This window comes from Carlito syrichta, unplaced genomic scaffold (assembly GCF_000164805.1).
Source record: "Carlito syrichta isolate Samal-C Ts95f unplaced genomic scaffold, Tarsius_syrichta-2.0.1 Scaffold288774, whole genome shotgun sequence".
Lineage (NCBI taxonomy): Eukaryota > Metazoa > Chordata > Mammalia > Primates > Tarsiidae > Carlito > Carlito syrichta.
Genome location: NW_007232870.1, coordinates 38,860 through 61,821, shown reverse-complemented (window position 1 = coordinate 61,821; position 22,962 = coordinate 38,860). Strand labels below are relative to the sequence as shown.

The 22,962-nt window shown below is 35.8% G+C and overlaps 2 protein-coding genes across 3 annotated transcripts in view; one reads left to right on the top strand and one right to left on the bottom strand.

The window, feature by feature from the left end:
• The window catches only part of GPATCH2 (G-patch domain containing 2), a 50,219-nt gene extending 49,786 nt beyond the window's left edge, over positions 1 to 433 (bottom strand). Inside the window, exon 1 of one of the 2 annotated variants that reach the window (XM_021710375.1) lies at positions 238 to 433. In XM_021710375.1, coding sequence (XP_021566050.1) covers positions 238 to 293 — 56 coding nt within the window. In that variant the 5' untranslated portion in view covers positions 294 to 433. The remainder of the gene's footprint in view (positions 1 to 237) is intronic. The other variant, XM_021710376.1, reaches the window with a different exon arrangement.
• A 212-nt stretch (positions 434 to 645) lies between these two features.
• LOC110595266 (spermatogenesis-associated protein 17-like) overlaps positions 646 to 22,962 on the top strand; it is a gene marked incomplete at its 3' end in the record, with an annotated part of 52,929 nt that continues 30,612 nt past the window's right edge. The window contains exon 1 of the mRNA XM_021710377.1: positions 646 to 772. Coding sequence (XP_021566052.1) covers positions 705 to 772 — 68 coding nt within the window. The remainder of the gene's footprint in view (positions 773 to 22,962) is intronic.

Sequence of the window (22,962 nt, the reverse complement as noted above, 5' to 3'; positions counted from 1 at the left end):
AAAATACCCTGCTGGACAAGCAATCAGCAAACATTTACTGTATTTCTTCAAAAATCTTTAGCACACCCCCAACGGCTCCCTCAAATCGCATCCATCCCAGGCATAAGTGACAGCAAGGCCTAGAAATCTTCGAATCACCCATCACAACTCCCTCTAGCTTCCATTCCAGGTCCAGGAAAGCGGCCTCCGACTACCACACCGTTTCCCGAACTCCCTCCCCAGGGCCGCCAGCCTCACCAGCTATTCCCGGTTGCTGGAGCTCCGATCGGTTGGCGCCCGGCGGCCCCGAACATTAACGACACCCAGGAGCCTGGCCTTGAGGCTCAGGCCCGTGTACGGACTCCAACTACTACAGCACCGACGACTTGCAAAGAGCAGTTCAGCATTTTGAGATGAGCTTCCGGAAGCGGCCTGGAGGCGGAAACCGGATGCCTGGAGCAACCATTAGTTCTCCTCCCCTACTGCTTTCCTTTCCTATAATCGCCTCTCTTTACTCACAGAAGAGCTAGAGGCAATACATTAAACTTTTTGCTACACAAATGTTTCTCATTTCTCCTTTTTAATCTTCTTAAAACGAAACAGGGTGGAAGAAAAGAGGCGTAAAGGAAAAGTTGGATCCCCCTCCCCTGGAATGGCTCATGGTTTAGCCCAGTTGCCATGGAGACCGGTAGTAACACCAGTTGTAAACCCTAGGCCAAGAGGCCATGGCCACGTTAGCCGGGCTGCAAGCTCGGTCCTCGACTGTAGGAAGTGAGTACTACTCTAGGAACAGGTAAGTTATGAAGAGAAGGATCGCGTAAAAGGGCTGGTTTGACTTTGGTCAGTTGTTCCTCTGCGGAAGTGTTCAGTTAACAAATTCCCTACTTCGGTAGGTAGCACCCAATTCTCCCACTAATGGCTGCAAACACAATCAGATATTTAAAAGTAGTGTTACCATTTAAGGAGATTATAAATAGAGGGGGGCCATAGATACTCAGCGTGAGATGATGTAAGAAAAAGCCCATCACAGATAACATTGAAAAGTGAGTTTTTTTTCTTTGCCATCATCACTCCACAATTTGATGAAACCCATGATCCTGACTGGGATCCCAGCCTTCCTAGCTCAATGAACTCATTGTGTTCCCCCAGGAATTTGAACCTCCATTATTTTACAAGTGTCATTGAACTCAATTGTTCTATGACTCATTTGTATTATTAAAATGAAGTAAATCATTCTGACAAGATAGTTAAATAGAAAAGGGCTAAAGAAAACGCTAGCAGCCTTCTCCATCTCCCTACACCCAATCTTCTTGCCTTGGAAGAGGAACTTTTTAACAATTGCCTTCTGGAAGAATTGCCCTAGGAGTTTTTCCAACGTAAGAGAAACTGCCACACAAGTGACTTAGGCTATAACAGAATATAGTGATATGGCAGACCAATGGAAAATATGTCAATAAGATGGAATTTTGCTGAGCTGTTCTTAGTCTAATTTTTATCTCACCTACTACATTATTTCACCGTGTCCCTCTCTTACAGCACTGGTGACAATTCAAGTTTACAATATTTTATGAGATAATATCTATCTCCCTTCTTAAACTAAAAGCACAAACAGTGCCTCCTTTTTGCTCACTATAATTTCAGTCTCCAGTGTCTATCATAGTTCCTGACACATAATAGCTGCACAATAATATTTATTGAATAATTACATTAATGACTCTTTCAATCATTGATCCTGGTTTAAGTAGGTATACCAAAAATAGCAAAAGATAGAAATTATCTATTTAACATTAGATTATGTAGCAGGCACTGAATTTATTTATGATATACACATATCAATGATATAAGCTCTGTCATGATGTTCATATCCTAGTATGGAATATAGGCATTTTAAAAATAATTGTAATGAAGTAAGCAGGAAGAGAAAACCACTAATATTTCTTGAGCAAGGCATTGCACTAAAAACTTTTTTACATTATGTTTTATTTGATTTTCACAATGTTACAAGTTAATGTATTAACGCATAGTTTTAGAGCTCTAGAACAATGTTCTAGAAAAGCCCAGTGAAGTGCAAGCAAATGATATAATTTCTTTTTACGAATTTCAGTGTTAACTTTTGTCCCCATCTCCTGGTTTTTGGCAATGGGCACATTTCCCCAAACTTGAAGATTTCTTGAAGAGATGACTAGTACTATGCAAAGGCCCTGATGAAAATAAGCTGGTTCCTAACATTTCTTTTAATATTATTATTATTTTCAGCATGAAGGGAAGTATCTAAAGGCCATGAGGGAATAAAAACTCCCAAGTTTGCCTACTTTATAAAAAAGCAGGGATTGATAACTTTAAAATGAAAAAAAATCATATAAAATATAAATACATGGAAAAATCAACGGACAATTTTTTGAAAAATTATTGTCATTTCACATCTGTTATTGAAAGATCAATTCTTCCCAAATTGTAACGAGCATTAGAATTACCTGGGAAACTTACTAACAAGGCAGATTCTGATTGAGTGTCTTAGTGCTAGAGAACTTGTATTTCTCACAAAAGTTCATATGAGGTCCAGTTTGCATGAAAAAGGAGACTGTAATCAAGGATCTGTGTATGGGCCTAACATTTAATTATAATCCTTATAAATTATATATTTATTCCCTTTTTACATGAGGCAAGGAAAATAAGATATGGATAGATTGGGTAATTTGTGTAATGTCACACAGTTATTATCAAAACCAACTAATGTAACTATAAAACCTATGGTGTTCACTACCACTAAACAAGACTTTCTTTCCACTAAACTGATCTGATTGATTACATGACAGCAAGCACCAAGATCCAGAAGTCCAAGTGACTTGAGTGTACTGTTTCAAATCCATTAATATGTAGGGAACAGAGTTGTAGTCAACAGTTTAAATTCTCTTTGGTTTCTTTCAATGTCTTCCTTCCATGTTGGTGATAAGATAGCAAAAGTATTTCTACCTTATGGCTGGCACCAGAATGATGCTGATGTTGAAAGATGACTTTATTGGGAAAATATGTTAAGTGGTTAGATTAACATCTGAGCCCTCACAAGGTCTGGGAATCCACCAAGGAAAAGAGAAGAAGTTCCTCTGCCTAAAAAAGAGGAAGGATTTGGAACTTCAAGAAGTGAGCAGCAAATAAGGGAGGAGATTATGAGATGAGAGAGCTAGAGAGTTGGGGGGCAGTGTGCATTGCCTGACTATCCAAGTCCTCTGTAAAGTCATTCCTGGGGAATGTTTGGTGTGAGTTTATGTTCTAACCTATCCATCAAAGAGGCTTAATTGTGTACTAGACATAATGGGTGAAAGAAAGATGGCCCATAGTTGTTATTTGACAGAGTGTCAACCTGTGGTTTTTGATTTAACTTTACTAGTAATTTCTAGCTTCATTTCTAACTCTTCTGAATTATTTTTCTTTGGGACTTATTGGTCATTTATAGTATACTTTATACTGCACTATGTGAAAAGAATTTGATATATGTTTATTGATGATGTTGTTCATTTTCTCCATATTCTTATTTGCATTTTGTCTAATATGTCAAATTCTAATGAGAATGATTTAAAATTTCCCTTTTCTGCCCTGTTCCTATAGTGATATTCATTATTGTTATGTTATTTAGTTTATATGTTATATGTGTATTGGTGTGTCTCTTCATTATTGGCTATATGTTGGTCTTTTTCACCTTTAAAAATTTTCACCTTTAAATTCTACTTGCTGTAATATTAATATTAATTCTCCATTATCTGATAGGTGTTAATAATATCATTCTGCATTTCCTCTTACAACATGTAAATTTGAGGGCTTTTAAAGTTAAAAATAAGGAAGTTTATGAAGGGTTAAGTTAGTTTCTTTACATTCATTATGTGATCAAAACATAGGCCTTTCCACGTGTCATCCTATTTAAGCTACTTTTTTTCTTTCCCCTTTTAAAAATTTTAAATATGTGGGGTACAATTCAGGATTAGGTATACAAGTGGTCATTGTATAGGTAAAGTTTGGGCCTTCCTTTGGCCCCACTTCACCTGGTTTGAGATCAGTTACCCTTACTGATGTCGTATCCCCCTGCCCCACAGTATCCCTATACTGCCATTCCCTTTCTTATAGTATTGTGGTAAATGTTCAGGGTCCGCATATGAGTGGGAACATGTGGTATTCAGTTCTTTGTTTCTGTGATAGGGCACTGAGCATCATAAACTCTAAATCCATCCAAGCTGCTGCAAAGTTCATATATTTGTCTGTCTTTATGAATGTGTATATTCCATCATGTATATGTACCACATTTTTTTTTTTATCCAGTCCAGTTTCGATGGACTTATTGATTTGCTTTTGTGAATAGTGCTACAATAAACATGTGCTGCAGGTATCTTTTTTAGTAGAATGATTAGAGTTTCTCTGGGTATATTCCCAGTAGGGGAATTGCTGGGTCATATGGAAGGTCAATTTCAAGTTCTTTTAGAAATTGCCTCACTGTGTTCTATAGAGGTTGAAGTAGTTTGCATTCCCACCAGCAGTGTAGAAGGGTTCCCTTTTCTCACATCCTCGCCAGCATCTGCTGTTGTTTGTTTTATTAATGATGGCCATTCTTACTGGGGTTAGGTGGTATCTCGATGTGGTTTTGATTTGCATTTCTCTGATGATTAGTGTGGCTGAGCACTTTTTCATATATCTGTTGGCTGCCCACTGTTGAGAAATGTCTATTTATGACTTTTGACCACTTTTTAATGAGGCTGTTTGCTTTTTTCCTTTCAGCACATTTGAGTTTCTTATAGATTCTGGATGCTAGGCCTTTGTCAGGTATATAGTTGGGAAATATTTTTTCCCATTCTGTGAGCTGTCTCCTCACTCCCTTGATGGATTTTTTTGCTTTACAGAAGCTTTTCAACTTAATGATATCCCACTTGTCTATCTTATCTCTTATAGCATGGGCTTTGGGATTTTGATCAAGATTTGGTTGCCTACTCTGATTTCTATAAGGGTGTCTTCTGCATTTTCTAAGAGTCCTATAATTTGAGAATTTATATTTAGGTCTTTGATCCATTTGGAGTTGATTTTTGTTTATGGTAATAGGTAGGGATCCTATTCAATCTTCTAGATGTGGTCCACCAGTTTTCCCAGCACCATTTTCTAAATAGGTTCTCCTCCCCACATTGGTTGTCGGTGGAGGCTTTGTCAAAGATGAGTTGGTTGAGGAATTGAGGAATCTCTATCCTGATCGATTGGTCCATATGCCTGTTCTTGTATCAATACCAGGGTGTTTTGATTATTGTAGCCTAATATTAAAGCTTAAAGTCTGGATGTGTGATACCTCCTGCTTTGTTTCTTTTGCTAAGGACTATTTTAGCTATTTGTGGCCATTTATGTTGCCATATGAATTTCTGTATTGTCATTTCCAAGTCTGAGAAGAATAATGTTGGTAATTTAATGGGTACTGTGTGAATCTGTAGATTGCCTTTATGAACAGCTTAACAATGTTGATTCTTCCTGTTCATGAGAATGGAATATTTTTCCATTTGTTTGTGTCTTCTTGGATTTCTTTGAGCAGTATTTTGTAGTTTTCATTGTAAAGATCTTTCACTTCTTTCTGCCAAGATATTTCTTTTTATTGTTGTTGTTGAGGCTATTGTGAATGGGATTGTGCTCTTTATTTGGTTCTCTGATGGTTTGTTGTTGGTATATAAGAATGCGACTCCTTTTGCACATTTATTTTGTACCCTGAGACTTTCCCAAAATCCTTTATCAGTGAAGGCAGGTTTTTGACAGATTCTCTTGGATTTCTGAGGTATGGGATCATATCATCAGCAAAGAGGAATAATTTAACTTACTCTTTTATTATTTGGATACCCCTGATATCCTTCTCTTTCTAATTGCTCTAGCTAGGAATTCCAAGACAATGTTGAACAGGAGGGGTGAGAGTGGTAGCCTTGTTTTGTTCTGGTTTTCAGGGGGAATTCTTCCAGTTTCTGTCTGTTTAGTAATATGCTGGCTGTGGGTTTATCATTGATGGTGCTTATTATTTTGAAGTATGTTCCTTCTATGACTAGGTGTTCGAGGGTTTTTATCAAGAAGGAATACTGGATTGTATCAAAAGTTTTTTCTGCATCTAATGATATAATCATGTGGTTCTTGTTTTTACATCTGTTGTTATATTTAGTTACATTTATGGTCTTGCAGATGTTGAAGAGCCTCCATCCGAGGATGAAGCCTATTTGGTTGCAGTGGATGATTTTTGAGATGTGTTTTTGGATCTGATTTGCTAGAATCTTGTTGAGAATTTTTGCATCTTGTGTTCATCAGGGATATTGACCTGTAGTTTTCTTTTTTTGTTGGATCTTTACTCCGTTTGTGTATCAGTGTGATGTTTGCTTCATAAAATGAATTGAGAAGGTTTCTGTCTTTCTCAATTGCCTGGAATACTTCCAATAGGATTGGTAGCAGCTCCTCCTTGTACGTTTGTAGAATTCCACTGAAAAGCTGTCTGGTCCAGGGCTTTCTTTGTAGTTATATTTCTTATGACAGAGTCAATTTCCCATTTCCTATTTAGTGTCTCAGTGTCTTCTTGTTTCAACCTTGGGAGGGTATGTGATGACAGAAAGTTCTCCATTTCATTTAAGTTATCAAGTTTGTTTTCATACAAGTGTGCATAGTAATCTCTGATACTCTTATGTAGTGCTTTGGGGTCACTTGTGACTTGATCTTTTGCCTTTCTGATCATTTTGGGGGGGGCTTTTTCTCTCTTTTTCTTGGTCATTCTGTCTAGGGGGTCCATCAATCTTCTTTATCATTTCAAAGAACCAACTTTTTGTTGTTTTTTTTCTATGCTATTTTTGTGTTCTATGTCCTGTATTTTGGCTTTTACTTTGGTGATCTGGATTCTTCTGCTAAAGTTAGTGTTTTAGTGCCTTACCTTTCCAGCTCCCTTAGGTGATTTGTTAGGCTGTTAACTTGTGATCTTTCCATTTTCTTATGTGTTCTCATAGAGATATAAATTTTACTCTCAGAACTGCTTTGTTGGCATCCCAGAGGTTTTGGCAAGAGGTTTCTTCATTTTCATTTGTTTTCAAGAATCTTTTCATTTCTGTTTTGACTTCAGTGTCCATCTGGTATTCACTCAGCATCATGCTGTTTAGTGTCCATGTCTTTGTGGGTTTGGGGGGAATTTAGTTGGTGTTGATATTTATTTTTATTCCACTGTGGTCTGAGAAGGTGCATCTCAGTTGATCTTATGAAATTTGTTGATGCTTAATTTATGGTCGAGAATGTAATTGATCTTGGCTTACATTCCATGTGGTGATGAGTAGAACGTATATTCTGTGTTTGTTGGGTGGAGTGTTCTGTAGGTATCTATTAAGTCCTACAGAACCATTTGTTCAATTGTCAATTTGGGGTTCCAGATCTCTTTGTTGATTTTATGCCTCAATGATCTATCTAAGGTAGTTAGAGGGCATTTTAGTATCCAGCTATAGTAGTGTTAGAGTCAATATCTTTTTATAGTTTACTTAGCAGTTGTTTATAAATGCTGGTGTGCCTGTGTTGGGTGCATATATATTTAGGATGGATATTTCTTGTTGATGAATTGAGCCTTTTATCATGTAGTGTCCTTCCATATCTTTTAAAAATTTTGATAGTTTATAGGCTTTTTTCTCTGATATTAAGATCATGACTCCTGTCTTGTTTTGTGATTTATTCACCTGGAAATTTGTTTTCCAAACTCTACCTTTGAGTCTGTGTGAGTCTCTTATGGTGAGATGAGCAAATTATTGGATCATTTTTTGTTTTTTAATCCAGTTTGCCTTCTGTGTCTTTTCAGTGGTGCATTTAGTCTATTTACATTTAGGCTGATTCTTGAAATTTGAGTGTTTATCCTTGTCATGAGGTTCTTATAATATTTTTTGTTTGTTTTCTTTTAACTTCTGCATTGATGTATGTGGTGTCTTCAAGTTTGTAGTTGCATGTATTCTCTGTTGAGTCTGTGTTCTCCTGATCTCTTGGGAAGTGAACAGTCATTCTTGCTTTTCTTTCTTCTGTGCATAATACCTTTTTAAGCATCTTCTGTAGAGCTGATCTTGAATCTGCATAATCTCTTAGGGATTGTATATCTGGAAAGGATTTTAATTCTTCATCACTGCTGAAGCTGAACTTGGCTGGAAATTCTTGGTTGAAATTGTTTATCTTTGAGGACCTTGAAAATTGGATTCCAGGCCCTTCTAGCTTGTAGTGTTTCTGCTGATAGGTCTGCTGCTATTCTGATTGGTCTTCCCTAGTAGGTAGTGTGACCTTTCTCTCTTGGCTGCCTTTAGGATTTTTTCTTTTGTACCTGCTTTGTGTAGGCAAATTACTATGTGTCTAGGGGTAGGTCTTCTCATTTGATGTCTTGCAGGGGTTCTCTGTATCTCTTGTGTTTGAATGGTCACATCTCTGGTGAGATGGGGAAAATTTTCTTGGATAATCTCCTGGAATACTTACCCCAAGGTGTTCTCCATTTCCCTTTCTTCTTCTGGGATTCCACTCAGGCATAGGTTTGACCTATTGATATGTTCGCACATCTCTTAGAGATTTTGTTCTTTCTGAGTTTTATTCCCATGTTCTTTACAGATTGAGTTAATTTCACGTTTTGGTCTTTAAGTTCTGAGATTCTTTCTTCTGCTTGATTAATTCTGCTTTCCATGCTTGTTATCTTGTTACTTATTTCCCGTATGAAGTTTTTTTTATGGCCATTATCTGTTACAAGAGCTTTCAGTGTTGCATCTTGTCTTTCTTCAGTCTTATTCACTCTTTCCATCCATTCCCTAATCTCTGTTGCATTCTGGGTCCAGTCATTGATAACTTCCATTTTTGGGGCTCTTAGGTCTGATTTTTTTTCAGGCATTTTCTCTTTGTTACTCTGGGAATTACCTGTGTTCTTCTATTGATTTTTCCTCATTTGTGACAGATCTTCTTCTTTTCTCTTTAATTCTAGTATTCATTGATGATGGGAGAGGTTTTCACTTCTGATGTTTGCTCCACCCTCTCTTCTTCCCTGGTCAGGGCTCTGAATTTGTTCTATTTGAAACAGGGCTGTGGGAGGGAAGCTTTGTTTTCTCTTGTAGTTTTGAGAGTTGAATAAGGTAGAGAGGATGGGGAACTAGGATTCAGATACTACTTACAAATCACAATGTTCACTGACTGGGGTATGGATTCCCTGACCCACTCCCCACCGCCACTCTATATGATGATGCAACAGGCACATATATGTACTCCTGAGCCCAAGATACAGTAACAGCAATGAGGAAAACTGCGAAGAGGAACTAAATAGGACGAACTAAAAAAAAAGCCAAACCAAAACAGAAAAACAAAAGCAGAAACCAAAGCAAAAAACAATTGGACACACACACACACCACACACAAACAAAAACAAACTGGAAAAAAAAGCAGTGCAAAACAAAAAAACATAAAAACTGAATACACCCACACACCTCCAACACAAAATGAAAGAAGAAAAAAAGAAAAGATTTAAAAAAAGGAATGCAAATCGAACCATCACACATACATTCACACACCCATTAAACTACAAAAAGAAAAATGAAAACAAAACCCCAAAAAACCTGAAAGATGAACACTGACTCATTCACGTACACACATAAACAGAAAACAAAACATGAAAGAAGAAAGACAGAAAAAAAAGAAAAAGAAAGGTGGGGGGGGAAATGCAGATTGAATCCTCATATACACATTCATGCACAAAGAAAAAAGATTTTTTTTTAAAAACCTGCACACTTGTGGCAGGTTCTGTAATTGTTCTTCTGCCTGCTGACAGGTAAGCCCCTCTGCTCTCTACTATGGAGCCATGGCCACATTCACAATCTCCCCAGGACATAGCCCAAGGAAGAAGAAGGTGGGTGGTAGATGTGGGTGGGGCTTCAGTTCTCCCCTCTTACTCTCGTATGTTCAGGTGGCTCCCCTCTGTTGGGGAGGGATATGATTGTCTCCTTCCCAGGCTCTGAAGGGGTAGGGTGCATCCCAGCCAGGCTTATCCTGGAGTAGAGTCCTCCTGCCACAGTTGATGTCCAGGCTCTGGCTGGGTTCAACCCTCTCAGTTGTGCTCCAGCCGTGTGGGTCTGATATTCAGGGGATTGTTAGGAAGGAGGGGGTTGGGTCGGCCCTGGACTCACTGCTGATATCTTCATGGGTCTTCCTTGTCCTTTTCTGGTCACACCCTTTGTCCCACTGCTGAATCAGGGTAGAGGGTGGAGTGCCTGAGACTTAGCACTCATTCCGTCACTCCAAAGTTTGTGCTTTTGGGATATTCCCTCGGGGTTACAATCTACACCTTAGTAGTTAACCTGCCAGACACCATATGTCACTCCGGTGAGCAAGCTGGAGCACTTCCCTGCCCAGTTTTCAAGATGGTGGCGGGTGTCTGTATCGTCTTCGCCAGTGAGGCTCTGCCTCTGGCTCCCTTGCTGTGCTCCCTCTGTAGCCCTTGCTGCCAGTGTCTGGCCAGGTGCTGCAGTGGTGAGGTAGAGCCTGGAGCCAGCAGTTACTCCTGGCAGCTTCTCCCTGGGAAGGGCTTTGCTGATTTTTAAAAAATTGCACTGGCTTCTGTGCCCCGGGAAGCACTAGGGCCCAAGCAGAGCAGCTGTGGCAATAGCTGCTTCACCTAGAGGGTCCTGGTCGCTTGCTCCTGAGTCCCCACTCTGTCAGCCACTCTCCTACCCATGTACCATTACAGACATGTACACAAAATTTTCCTTACACTTACATTGAGACTCAGGGCACTATGCTACTTTTTAATTCATGTTCCCCTATCATGACTTCCTGTATATGTTATCTTAGTTTTCCAAATAAAACTAAAAATTCTAACATTTCTTGTTAGAACTTAAGGTGAAATTCTACTAAGATTCTTAATACTGTAATTATCAAATATTTATTAGTTAAGCACTTCCTTATTAAGCACCTACTATATGCTAAGTATTGTTCTAAGCATTGATACAGGAGTAATAAAAAGTCATGAGGAAAACAGAACATAAAAAATAAACATATGATATTTGAGCTTGGAATAAGTACAGTGGGAAAGAATAAAGAATAAAGCAAAGTAAGGTGATCAGAGTGAACAAAGATGCTATTTTGTATAGAGTGATCTAGGAAGACTCTTCGAATCAGGTCACATTTGTGCACAGGCCTAAAAATAGTGAATGCGTGAACATATTAGTTATCTAGGATAAGAGCCTTTAGGAGCTGGAACAGCAAGTGCTATAGTCCTATTGTCAGAAGCCTGCAAAAATGTGTTTAACAGTGTTACAGTGTTACTCAGATTCCTGGGCTCAGGTGATCCTTCCATGTTAGCCTTCAGAGTAGGTGGAACTACAGTTGTGCACCACCACTCCTAGTTAATTTTTTATAGGGACAAGGTATTACTATGTTGCCTAGTTTGATGTCAAACTCCTGGACTCAAGCAGTCCTCACCACAGCCTCCCAAAGTGCATGAGCCACCATTCCTGGGCAAGTTTTCTAAAGTCCTATAAGCAGAAATCAGTGTGATATACGTAAAAAAAAAAATGTTTTATGTGAGTTAGTGGCAGGGAAAGGTATATGTAGGGGAATATGGAAAAATAAGTTGCTGAGGAAGAGAGCTAGTAATTCTGTTGAGACATGCTATAGAAACCAAGTGTCCAACTGTCAAATTTCCAAATCTCTTAGTATCTGAAAGGTGGCATGGGAGTGCATGGGGATAGTTAAGGAGAAGTAGAAGGAGAAATAAATGTTATTGAAAACATACTATGTGCTGAGCACTCTGTTAAATGCTTGCAAAAACGTTGTTTTATTTGATATTTATAATACCCTATGAGGAGATTTTTATTATTTGTAGTTTATAGTTCAAGAAAGATTTAGACTAAGTTATTTGTCAAAGATAAAAAAGATCAAAGATCAAGTGAACTTTGTTTCATTTTTGTTGAAAGTTGCCCCTGAGATGAGAGGAGGGGTTAAATCATTAAGTCTTGGCATGAAAATAAGTACATCAAATACATAAGGTCTAATGTTCTTTTCTAAGGTCAGGTTAAGGAAAATAAAACACTGGTATAGTACTCACTAGTGCAAGACTGGCAATTCTTCCATACTTCATTACCTTGTGTCAAGGTAAAGTATAATGTTCCTTAAGTTGGCCTGATTCTGGAATCCATTATTCTTATAAACATAATAAATGTGTTTCTGACTCCAACATGGTAAATTTTCTGTTTCTCATTGTGATCTTAGTCTAATAAGTTGGTTCAGTGTCCTGAACTAGAAAAAAAATGAGGTAACTCCAACTTTCTACCTGGAGGCAACATTCATACTGTCCAGCATCTATTCATAAATTAGTAGTAGTACAAAAATGTAAACTGTGACCTGTAACCAGGATGAAAAAAATCAGTCAATAGATCCAGAAATATAAAGATGATAGAACTATCAGACAAGGATTTTTATTTTACTTGTTATATTTTGTTTGAGTTATGGGGTATATGTGAGGATTTACTACATAAGTAAATTTCATGAGGGTGAAATTTGGGCTTCTAGCAGGCCCTCTCTTCTTCTGATAGTGGACCTGGTACTCAGTGTGTGGTTGTGGTGTGCTCCTATTCCTCCTTCCTCCCTCCCTCTTTTAGCAGTGTCCATCATCTGTTGTTTCCCCCTTTGTGCTCATGTGACCAGTTATGAGTGATAACATGCAGTATTTCATTTTTTTTTTGTTTCCTCTGATAGTTCACTTAGAATGATGGTCCAATCTGTCAATCTTAGCTTTTGCTGCATTTGCTTTTGAGGACTTGGCCATGAATTCATTGCCTACTCTGATATCTAGGAGAATGTTCCTTAAGTATCTTCTAAGATTCGTATATTTTGAGGTTCCATGTTTAAATCTTTGATCAATTTTTAGTTAATTTTTGTATATGGTGATAGGGAGGGTTACAGTTTCATTCTTCTGCATGTAGTTAGTCAGTTTTCCTGGCACCATTTGCTAAATATGATACCCTTTTTATTAACTTTGCCAAAGGTAGATGAGTTGGTTGAAGTCCCATGATTTATTTCCGATTTTCTGTCCTACTCCTTTGGTCTTTGTGTCTATTTTTTGTACCAGTACCATGCTGTCTTGGTTACTGTAGCTATGTAGTAAAGTTTAAAGTCAGAAGTATGATGCCTCCTGCTTTCTTCCTTTTGCTGTGGATTGTGTTAGCTATTTGGGCTCTATTTTTTCTTCCATGTGAATTTGTGTATTGTCTTTTCTAGGTCTGCAAAACATGATGATGGCAATTTAATAGGAATTGCATTGAATCTATAGATAGCCTTGGATAGAATGGACTTCTTGATAATATTGATTCTTCGAATCCATGAACATGAGATATTTTTCCATTTGTGTCATTCTTGATTTCTTTGAGCAGTGTTTTGTAGTTCTTGTTATAAAGATCTTTCACCTCTTTGAAAGGATTCTTTTTGTGTGTGGCTATTGTGAATGGGATTGTGTTTTTTATGTGTTTCTCAGCTTGCTTATTGTTGGTATGTAGAAATGCAACTGTTTTTTGCTCATTGTTTTCATATTCTGAGACTTTACTAAAGTCATGTATCCATGCAAGGGGGTTTTGGACAGACCCTCTAAGGTTTTCTAGGTATAGAATCATATCGTCCACAAAGAGGGATAACTTACCTTTGTCTTTTCCTATTTGGATACCTTTGATTTCCTTCTCTTGCCTCATTTCTCTGGCCAGGACTTCCAGTACGATGTTGAATAGGAGAGGTGAGAACGGACATCCTTATCTTGTTCCAGTTATTTTAAAGAATGCTTCCAACTTCTTCCCATTAAAGATAATGTTGGCTGCTGGTTGGCATAGATGGCTCTTGTTATTTTGAGGAATTTTCCTTTGATGTCTAAGTGTTCGAGGGTTTTTGTGAGGAAGGATGTTGAATTTTATTGAATGCTTTGTCTGTATTTAATGAGAAAATCATGTAGTTCTTGGTCTTACATCTGTGATGATCACGTTTATTGATGTACATATGTTGAGCCAGCCTTACATCCTAGGAATAAAGCCATCTGGTCATGATGGATGATCCTTGAAATAGGCCGTTGGATATAATTTGCTAGAATATTGTTGAGAATTTTTGCTTCTATGTTTATCAAGGAAAATAGCCCGTAGTTTTCTTTCCTTGTTGTGCTTTTGCCATTTTTTGGTTATCAGGATGGTTTTGGCTTTATCAAATGAGCTAGGGAGAATTCTTTCCTTCTCAGTTACTTGGAATATTTTCAGTAGGATTGGTATCAGCTCTTCCTTGTATGTCTTTTAGAATTCAGTTGGGAAATCATCTGGCCCAGGGCTTTTTTTGGCAGGAAGGCTTCCTATAACTAAGTCAATACTTGGATTTTTATTGGTCTGTTTAGGGTTTCAATTTCTTTCTGTTTCAATCTTGGGAGGTTTTGTGATGCCAGGAATTCCTCCATTTCCTCTAGCTATTCTAGTTTATTTGCATACAAATGTTCATAGTAAGCGCTAATAATCCTTTTGAATTTCATCAGTGTCAGTTGTGACATTACCTTTTCTTTTGGTTAAGCTGGCCAGGGGTCTGTCTTAACATTTCAAAGAACTAGCTTTTTGTCTTTTTGATCCTTTCTATCATTTTTTTAAACTATATCTCATTCGACTGTGACTTTATTTTAATAATTTCAATTCTTCTACTAAATCTAGGATTGGATTGCTCTCTACTTTCCAGTTCCCTTAGTTGTTTCATTAAGCTATTTACTTGAGATTCCTCTATTTTCTTGATATGTACATGCAGTGTTATAAACTTCCCTCCCAATCACTTTCATCGTATCTCAGAAGACTTTTATATATTGTGTCTTTGTTTTCATTTGCTTTCGGGAATTTTTAAAATTCTGCCTTGATTTTTATGTCAATCCAAAAGTCATGTTGTTTAGTTACCATGTATTTGTGTGTTTTGGGTAGATTCCTGTTGGTGATATTTATTTTTATTCCACGATGGTCTGAGAAGATGCTTGGTATGATTTTTGACCTTTTGAAGTTTGTTAATGCTTGATTTATGCCCAAGAATATGGTTACTATTAGAGAATGTTCCATGTGCTGATGAGAAGAATGTATATTCTGTGGTTATTGGTGAAGTGTTCTATAGATATCTATTAGGTCCAGTTGGTCAAGTGTTGAATTAAGGTTCTGGATTTCCATATTAGTTTTTTATCTTGATGATCTGTCTAAGGCTGTTAGGAGGTATTAAGGTCTCCAACTATAACCGTATGGGTGTCTATGTCCTTTCTTATTTTAATTAGCAATTGTTTTATGAATCTTGGTGCTCCTATGTTAGTTGCATAAATATTCAAGATGGATATATCTTGTTGGTAAATTGAGCCATTTATCATTATGTAGTGTCCTTCAGTGTGCATTTATTGTTGTAAAGTCTGTTTTGTCTGATATAAGAGTAACTACTCTTGCCCTTTTTTTGTTTTCCATTTGCCTGAAAGATCTTTCTCCAGCCCTTTACCTTAAGTCTATGGATGTTCTTTGCAGTGAGATGGGTTTCCTGTGTTGGATGGATCATCTTTCTTTATCCAAATTGCTACTTTGTGTCTTTTGTCTGACATGTTCAGTCCTTTAATGTTTAAGTTAGTTATCGATATGCGGGGTTTTATTCCTGTCATATTGTTACAAGGAGACTGCTTTTGCTTTATATTTTGTGGTTGATTTGTATAGTCTGTGCTTGCCTGTGCTTTTGTGATGGGTGAAACTGAACTTGCATTTCTTTGCTTAGAACTTTCTTAAGCATCTCTTGAAGGGCTGGTGAGACCAGGATTTTTAAATAACTATTCAAAATATGCCTAATGATGAAAGAGGAAAATATGAACATAATGAGTTAAATGGCACATAAAACTTTGAGATTTAAAAAAAGTATCTGAAATTTTAAAAACGCTAGATATATACACATGCACACATATATTTAAAATTATTGAAACAATTCCAAGGTTCCAGAGAAATTACAAGTAAAATACAATGGTATTTTTTTCTGAATCATATGAGAGTAAGTTGCAACTTGATAGCCCATTGCCTCTCAAATTCTTTACACACAAGGTCATTCTCTATATAATCAAAATTCAACCATTGAAATCAAGAAATTAACATTGCCACACTTCTACCATCAGACTTTAGGCTTCACTCAAGCTTTGCCAATTGTCCAGTAATGTTCTTATATATCAAAGGAGTCCTGTTCATCTTGTCTCTTTGGTTATCTTTAATGTGGACATTTTCCCAGTTTGTCTTGGATTTTCATGACCTTGATTCTGTTGAAAATTACAGATCAGTTGCTTTGTAGGATTTTCGTCAATATAGGCTTGTCTAATTTTTCCTTTTGATTAGATTCAGATTATGCATCTTTGGCAGGAATATCAAGGAAATGATGCTGTGATTTTTTGAATGCATTTTACTAGATGCTGCATGATTTTGATTGTACCATTACATGGTATTCATTTAGATCACTTGATCAAGATGATGTCTGCTAGCTTCTCCACTGGGATATTCTTTCTTTTCTACTTGTAATTGATAAGCACTTTTTAAAAGCAAATGCTTTGAAACTATGTATATATGTTATCTCCCATCAAACTTTAAATTTATTTATCTACACAGGTATTAACTCATGGTTTCTTATTTTATTAAATGGGCTAAAATCCATTATCTTTATTTATTTTTATGCTAACATTGTTCCAGATTTTGCCATTTCAGGATTCCTTTTGTATACTGATCATTGTAACACTCCCTTATTTCCTGACACAAAAAGAAATGTTACAGGCTCATTTTGTACTTTTCCTGGCCAACCCTGGAACCATCCTTTACTCCAAGGAGACCTTGTTCCTTTTAGTGCATGCTCATTGCTATTGGGTGTTGCTGCTCTCAAGCCCTCCCAGTTGAGAGAACTAGAGAATATGTGTATGTATCATTTATACATATTTTACACCTATGCTTATTTCTGTATCTACTGATTGAAACATATACTGAAATTTATGAGTTCATATCGACACTTCTGTTTTATATTCAGCACCGTAAGTTCATTCTAGCTTTTCTCCCTTTCCTTTTTGACAGCAAGAAAACTGACTCCCATTATCTTTAATATATTTACTTATTTTATCAATCCCCCTGTATGTAACCAAACTTCTGTCACCACAACTGCCTCTTCTCTGACAAAGACACCTTTCTCACCTAGTGTGTGCTCTACCCACCTACTGATCCATCACCTCCCCACCAACTTGGATGCCCTCCTCATCACTATTGGACTCCAATTTCCTGTACTGACTGCCCTCACATGTAGACACTTTCCTCATCTTTCTTTTATACTCCAAATCTGAACCTCCTTTCCCTGGGACACCCTCCTTACTATGATCAGACTGTGACATCCTACCCTGTGTGGCCTCCACATGTGGATACTCACCTTATCCCACACAGGCTTTTTGTGCCACTGTTCCTCCTTCTCTCCATTCCTACTCTAACACAGACCTCTACTTTCCTTGCCCATGACTTTAGAATTTAACTGTTTAGAAATTGAGTGAGGAGAAATGAGGAAGAGGAAGATAAGTAAATATAAAATGTTTTATAAATGCCTAATAATATAAATCTATATGACAAACTATGGTAATTCATACTTTATGACCTAATACTAATGTATTTGTGACCCATTAATCATTGAACTGTGAAATATTAATGAGCACTATAATGAAAAGCAAAACATAGGTTCTAGTTCTAAAATATATTCCTCTCTCTCATTATCAACTGCTTGTTGTTAGGTACATAGGTGATAATCAAAACACAAAGTATAGATTAAGTGTACTGTAGTTTTTGCCTTTAAGGAGTTTGAAATCCTTAAGACCTAATAGTGAAATTATATGCAAAACAATAGTCATTTAGACTGTATTATTATATCTGATAGTACAAGGCAGCTAATACTGGATTTGTATTCATATTGTCTAACAGTTAGAAGTTATATATATATAATGATAATGTAAAAGAAATAGTTTGAAATTTTAATCTAGTATTTATTCATAGATTTATTCATATTAATGGCACACAGGCAGACTAAGTATGTAAAATGCATTTTTTTTTTTTTTGCGTATTACTGGGAAGATATTTAGCCACACATTCTTTTGTCATTTTCTATTTATTGTCAGTTAACTTCTGGTCATTAATGATACACACGAATATAGTGTTATCCAGGGTTATAGTACTTATTTCTAGTTGATGATGAAGTGACTGGAAACTTCCAGTTTTTTCTTGATGTTTTATTACATTACTGGTAATACTTTTGGTCTGTCATCATTATTAATTCATTTAGTATTCATTGTGATAATACTGATCATAATAATTTTATTTCAAATTCATGTAGATGTCATATTTTATTCACTACTATAGGATTTTCATTGTAATTTGGAACTAATTAATATACCATTAAAATAAAGTGTTATCCACATTTTTCATTTTAAACATAAAATGTCTAGCAGTTCATGACATATTGCATGAGTATTCAGCATCCCAGTGGTAACCCAGTATCTGTATATTTCATTTTTCAGCAATTAAAAAAGGGCAACAGAAAAATGCGTGTAGAAGTCACATTTCAGCAAATAATTTAAAGCTTAGCAGTAAGCAACTACTAGTTAACTTTTTAGAGTTTCCTTTCTTTTAATTGCGATGTATAGTTCTTATTAATATGGTACATGCTTTTATTTATATACATTATTAATAGTCCAAAAAGAGATTTTTAATTTTCTACTTGACTGGTGTCACCGCGAGACATTTAAAAACGTAAACTCAAAACAGTTAATGTGATTGCTTCTCTTCTGCATTTCTAATGACAATTATAAATGAAGGGTGAGTTTCAAATTAATACATTAATAACTAACACAGTAACTGATATATTAGTTCCAAACAAATAATAGGTATAACTATATCTCTTATTCATATTTTTCTTCTTTTGTTGTGATTGATTCTTAGTGGGGAAAGAAAAACGAATGTTTTTGGTAATTTAAATAGACTGCATTTTAAGAGTTTGAAAGCAAATATAGTATAGTTGTGTTAAATGTCAATGGTAAAAAGTTTAAATAATCATAAGAAACAGCTTTACTCACTATCATGAATTTCATTTTGAATGAAATTGAATGGAATTATCTTATCTTTTTCACATTCTATGTTCTTTGAGTTGCCTCTACTGGACATTGTGTTGCTGTACCTGTTCCATGTTTATCATACATGATATTTTATATGTTTCACTATTACATCTTGCTATTGACAAGGATAAGATGTTAAATACAAAAATGAAAGATTCCCTCTAACTGTGACCCCTTGGACAGTGACCTTGTTTTATATGACCTCCACAGCATTTGACATTGTTTCGTCATGATCTCTCCTCTTTATGCCGTTCCATTAATTTCTGTGACATTACACTATATGTCTTATTATTGAACGGTGTTTTTGTTTGTTTTTCTTATTTAACATCCTTCAGTATAAATATTTTTGAACCAGAGTTTGTTAAACTTAGGGGACATGTGGCTTCACAGTCATAATTATAGTATTCAAGAAGTCTAGCATCTCCCAATATTATGCACAAAACTCTTGAGAACCAAGGCTTTTTGTCCTGACTTCAATCAGTGCTTATCTTTCCTTTCTTCCTTCCCTCTTTCCTTCCTTCCTTCCTTCCTTCCTTCTTTCCTTCCCTCCCTCCTTTTTTCTTTTCTTCCTTCTTTCCTTTTGTAAGCATTTGTTCAGCTCCTCCAGTGTACCAGTTACTTTACATGTGCTGGGATATATATATATGTGATCCAGCCCTCAAGAAGACAAATCATATAATTAGTATGTAGGAGAAATTTCATGGTGTTATGAAGGTAAATATTTCTGGAAGTTGTAGTTTAAAAAAAACCATTCAAGAAGACGGAGTAACTTTATGTTGCTCTAAAGGCAAGAGAGAACATAGCGTATTAACAGAACTATAGTAGGATGACTGTATCATAGGATGGAAGTGATAAAGGACATGGGCAATTAAGTCTGGGCCAGATCTGGAAGGACTGTTTGCCATTTTTAGGCTTCATTTGGAAAGGTTGGGATGTTTTGTGGGAGTTGGCATTAAAGGATATTTTTTAAATGGCATGTTCAGATTTATGTTTTCAAAAGATCATTCAAGCAATAGATTGGAGGATGGAGTAGAGTGGGAAAAGACCACTTGCCTAGGAAACAAGACTTTCAAGCAACTAGTTTTACAGAGATGAAGAGAGGACTAATATAGAGAACTAATTGGTTCACAGTTTCTGATGTGAGCTGTTGGGTGGATATTGTTGCCATTCATGAAAAAGGGAAGTAAGAAAAAAAGAGCTATTCCAGCAATAGAGGATGAATATGTGGAAAGAAGGGTGAGATGAGTTATTTTGAATAGACATGTTGAATTTGAGGTACCTGAGGAATACCCCAACACACAAATGTTAAGTATATTTTAGAGTACAGAACAGAAGAGCTGCCCATTCTGGCTGCCCATTCTTTGAGAACCTATGCAAATGCTTTCTTTGACTCCTTGCTCTTTACTAAAAATGATCTCTTCTACTTCTGAATTCTCTAGATATTGACTTCTCATATAGTATTTCCCTATTCATATATTTTTACTGTTGCTTTTATTTTTCAGTTCCATTAGTTGGTAGGTAAGCTTATGTTTGAGAGCATAGTATATGTCATATATATATACATATACATACGCACACACATACAGACACACACACATTTATTTATATTTAGTTTAAATAGCGTTCTACCTATACACAGTTTATATATAACTTTTCAAATTAATGAATACGACATTGACAAACTAGCATTTCTTTTTTTCTATAATCCATAAACTGTCCATCATTATGTAATAACAATAATAGTTATCTTTTATTAAGTACCTATTATTTACTGGTTTTTCTGTTAGGTTCTTTGTATATACCAACAAACATATCTATGATGTATTATTATTTGAATTTTATGGAAAAATTTGAATTTCAGATTTAAAATATTGCTCAAGATTGTTCAGCTATTAAGTGACACAGTTAGGATTTGAAGCAAATTCTCTCTGCAAAGCTAATGTGCTTTCTGCTACCTTAGCATTTTGGCTAGGCTAGGCAATGGTTCATATTATATTAAATGGCCAAAATTTTTAGGGTTTAATGCCTAGTCTAATGCTTCCATTAAACTTGAAAATTTTTAAAATAGTTTTCTAAAAAATTGTATTAGTTTATTAACTTTCCATTTCTAGACATATTGATCTTAAATTTATGTAAGGACGAAATAGTATCCCATATTATGTTTCTATTATTCTTTAGGTTGTTCCTATTATTTTAATAGTACAAAAAAGATATAAATTCCAGGAAGAGAATTGCTGAGTTATCCTTAGAGTGTTTAGTATTTTTTTATGCAATTACTATAATTATAAGTTGTTCATATTTTATTTTTGTAAATTGCAGGTCTTTTGCTGCTTTTCAATCAGATTGCTTAATTTTTAAAAATTTTCTCTCCCACCCCACCTCCCACTACAGTGAGTGAAAAATGCTACAAGAAAGTCTTTTGCTTTCCTCTTTATGGAATTTCTAGCAAACAAAGACATGACAGGTTTTAGAAATTTACTTTATAAGATTAATTGTCAGTATACTAGAACTTTGAAATCTAATTCTTACAGTCTTTTAAAAAAGGCATTACATTAGTCCCCTCTTATCCACAGGGGTTATGTCCCAAGACCCCCAGTAGATGACTGAAAGTAATGATAGCATAAAACCCTCTATATTATGATTTTTCTATATATAAGTACCTATGATAAAGTTTAATTTATAAATTAGGCACAGTAAGAGGTTAACAATATTAATAATAAAATAGAGCAACTATAATAATACATTGTAATAAAAGTTGAGTGTGGTCTTTCCTCTCAAAATATCTCAATATTTTTGGACTATGGTTGACTGCAGGTAACTGAAATGAAGAAAGAGAAACCACGGATAAAGAGGGACTTGTGTATAGAATATTACATATGTTCAAAAGAGTATTTACATATATAAAGACAGATATTATAAAGAATGGTTTTTAAAAGTCAATCCTGAATCCTCATTCAGTTTAATTAACCTGATTCTTTCAAAACCTTTTAGGCTTTTTGTGTGCCCTGATCATATCCCATCTTTTCTCTTCTCCATCTTTCATCTCTGTTCTAAAATTTGTGTCTTGTTATTCCCATTATCATTTTACTATGTATGTATGCATCCCTAATGATCACCCCAAAGTTCTGCAAGTTTTTTTCATTTATGTAAATGAAAGTATTCTGTATGTGTTTGAAGGCCAAATAGTTTCCTACCAGCAATATATATGAGTTCTTATTGTCACCAACTTTTGGTATAGTCAGAAATTTGGGGTTTTTGGTATAGATGTTGGTGTCATTTCATATTCTTAATCTCTCAGTTCATTGTTTTAGTGAGATTGGTGATACTTTATGCCAGAAAGTTTCGGTATTTTATTTGGAAATGAATTATATGCATTCTTCCTTTTGCCTTTTTATTTTTCTTCCATTTTACTTTCCCTTTCTTTTCCTATTTTCATCTTTTCTTTCTCTTCTCTTTTAGAAACAGTGATGGTTAAGAACCCAGTCTCTGGAGTTCAAACCTCTAAGATCAAATCTTAGCTTTGACATTTAATGAAGATATGACCTTGGGCCCATTATATACTCTCTATGCAGTGGTGTATTCCTTTGTCAAATGGGGATGATAATTTTCTACTTCATATAGGTATTGAAAGGATTATATATGAGTTAATTCCCTGGTGTGTAAAATGGTAGGAACAGTGCCTGACACATAAAATAATAATTAGTAAATAGGTATTTTTTTCTCTATTTCTCTCAACAGCTCCTTTCATGTCTGCTGTCTGCTGTCTTTTATTCATAATTACCACAGGATTTAAGTTACTAAGAGCATGTGGC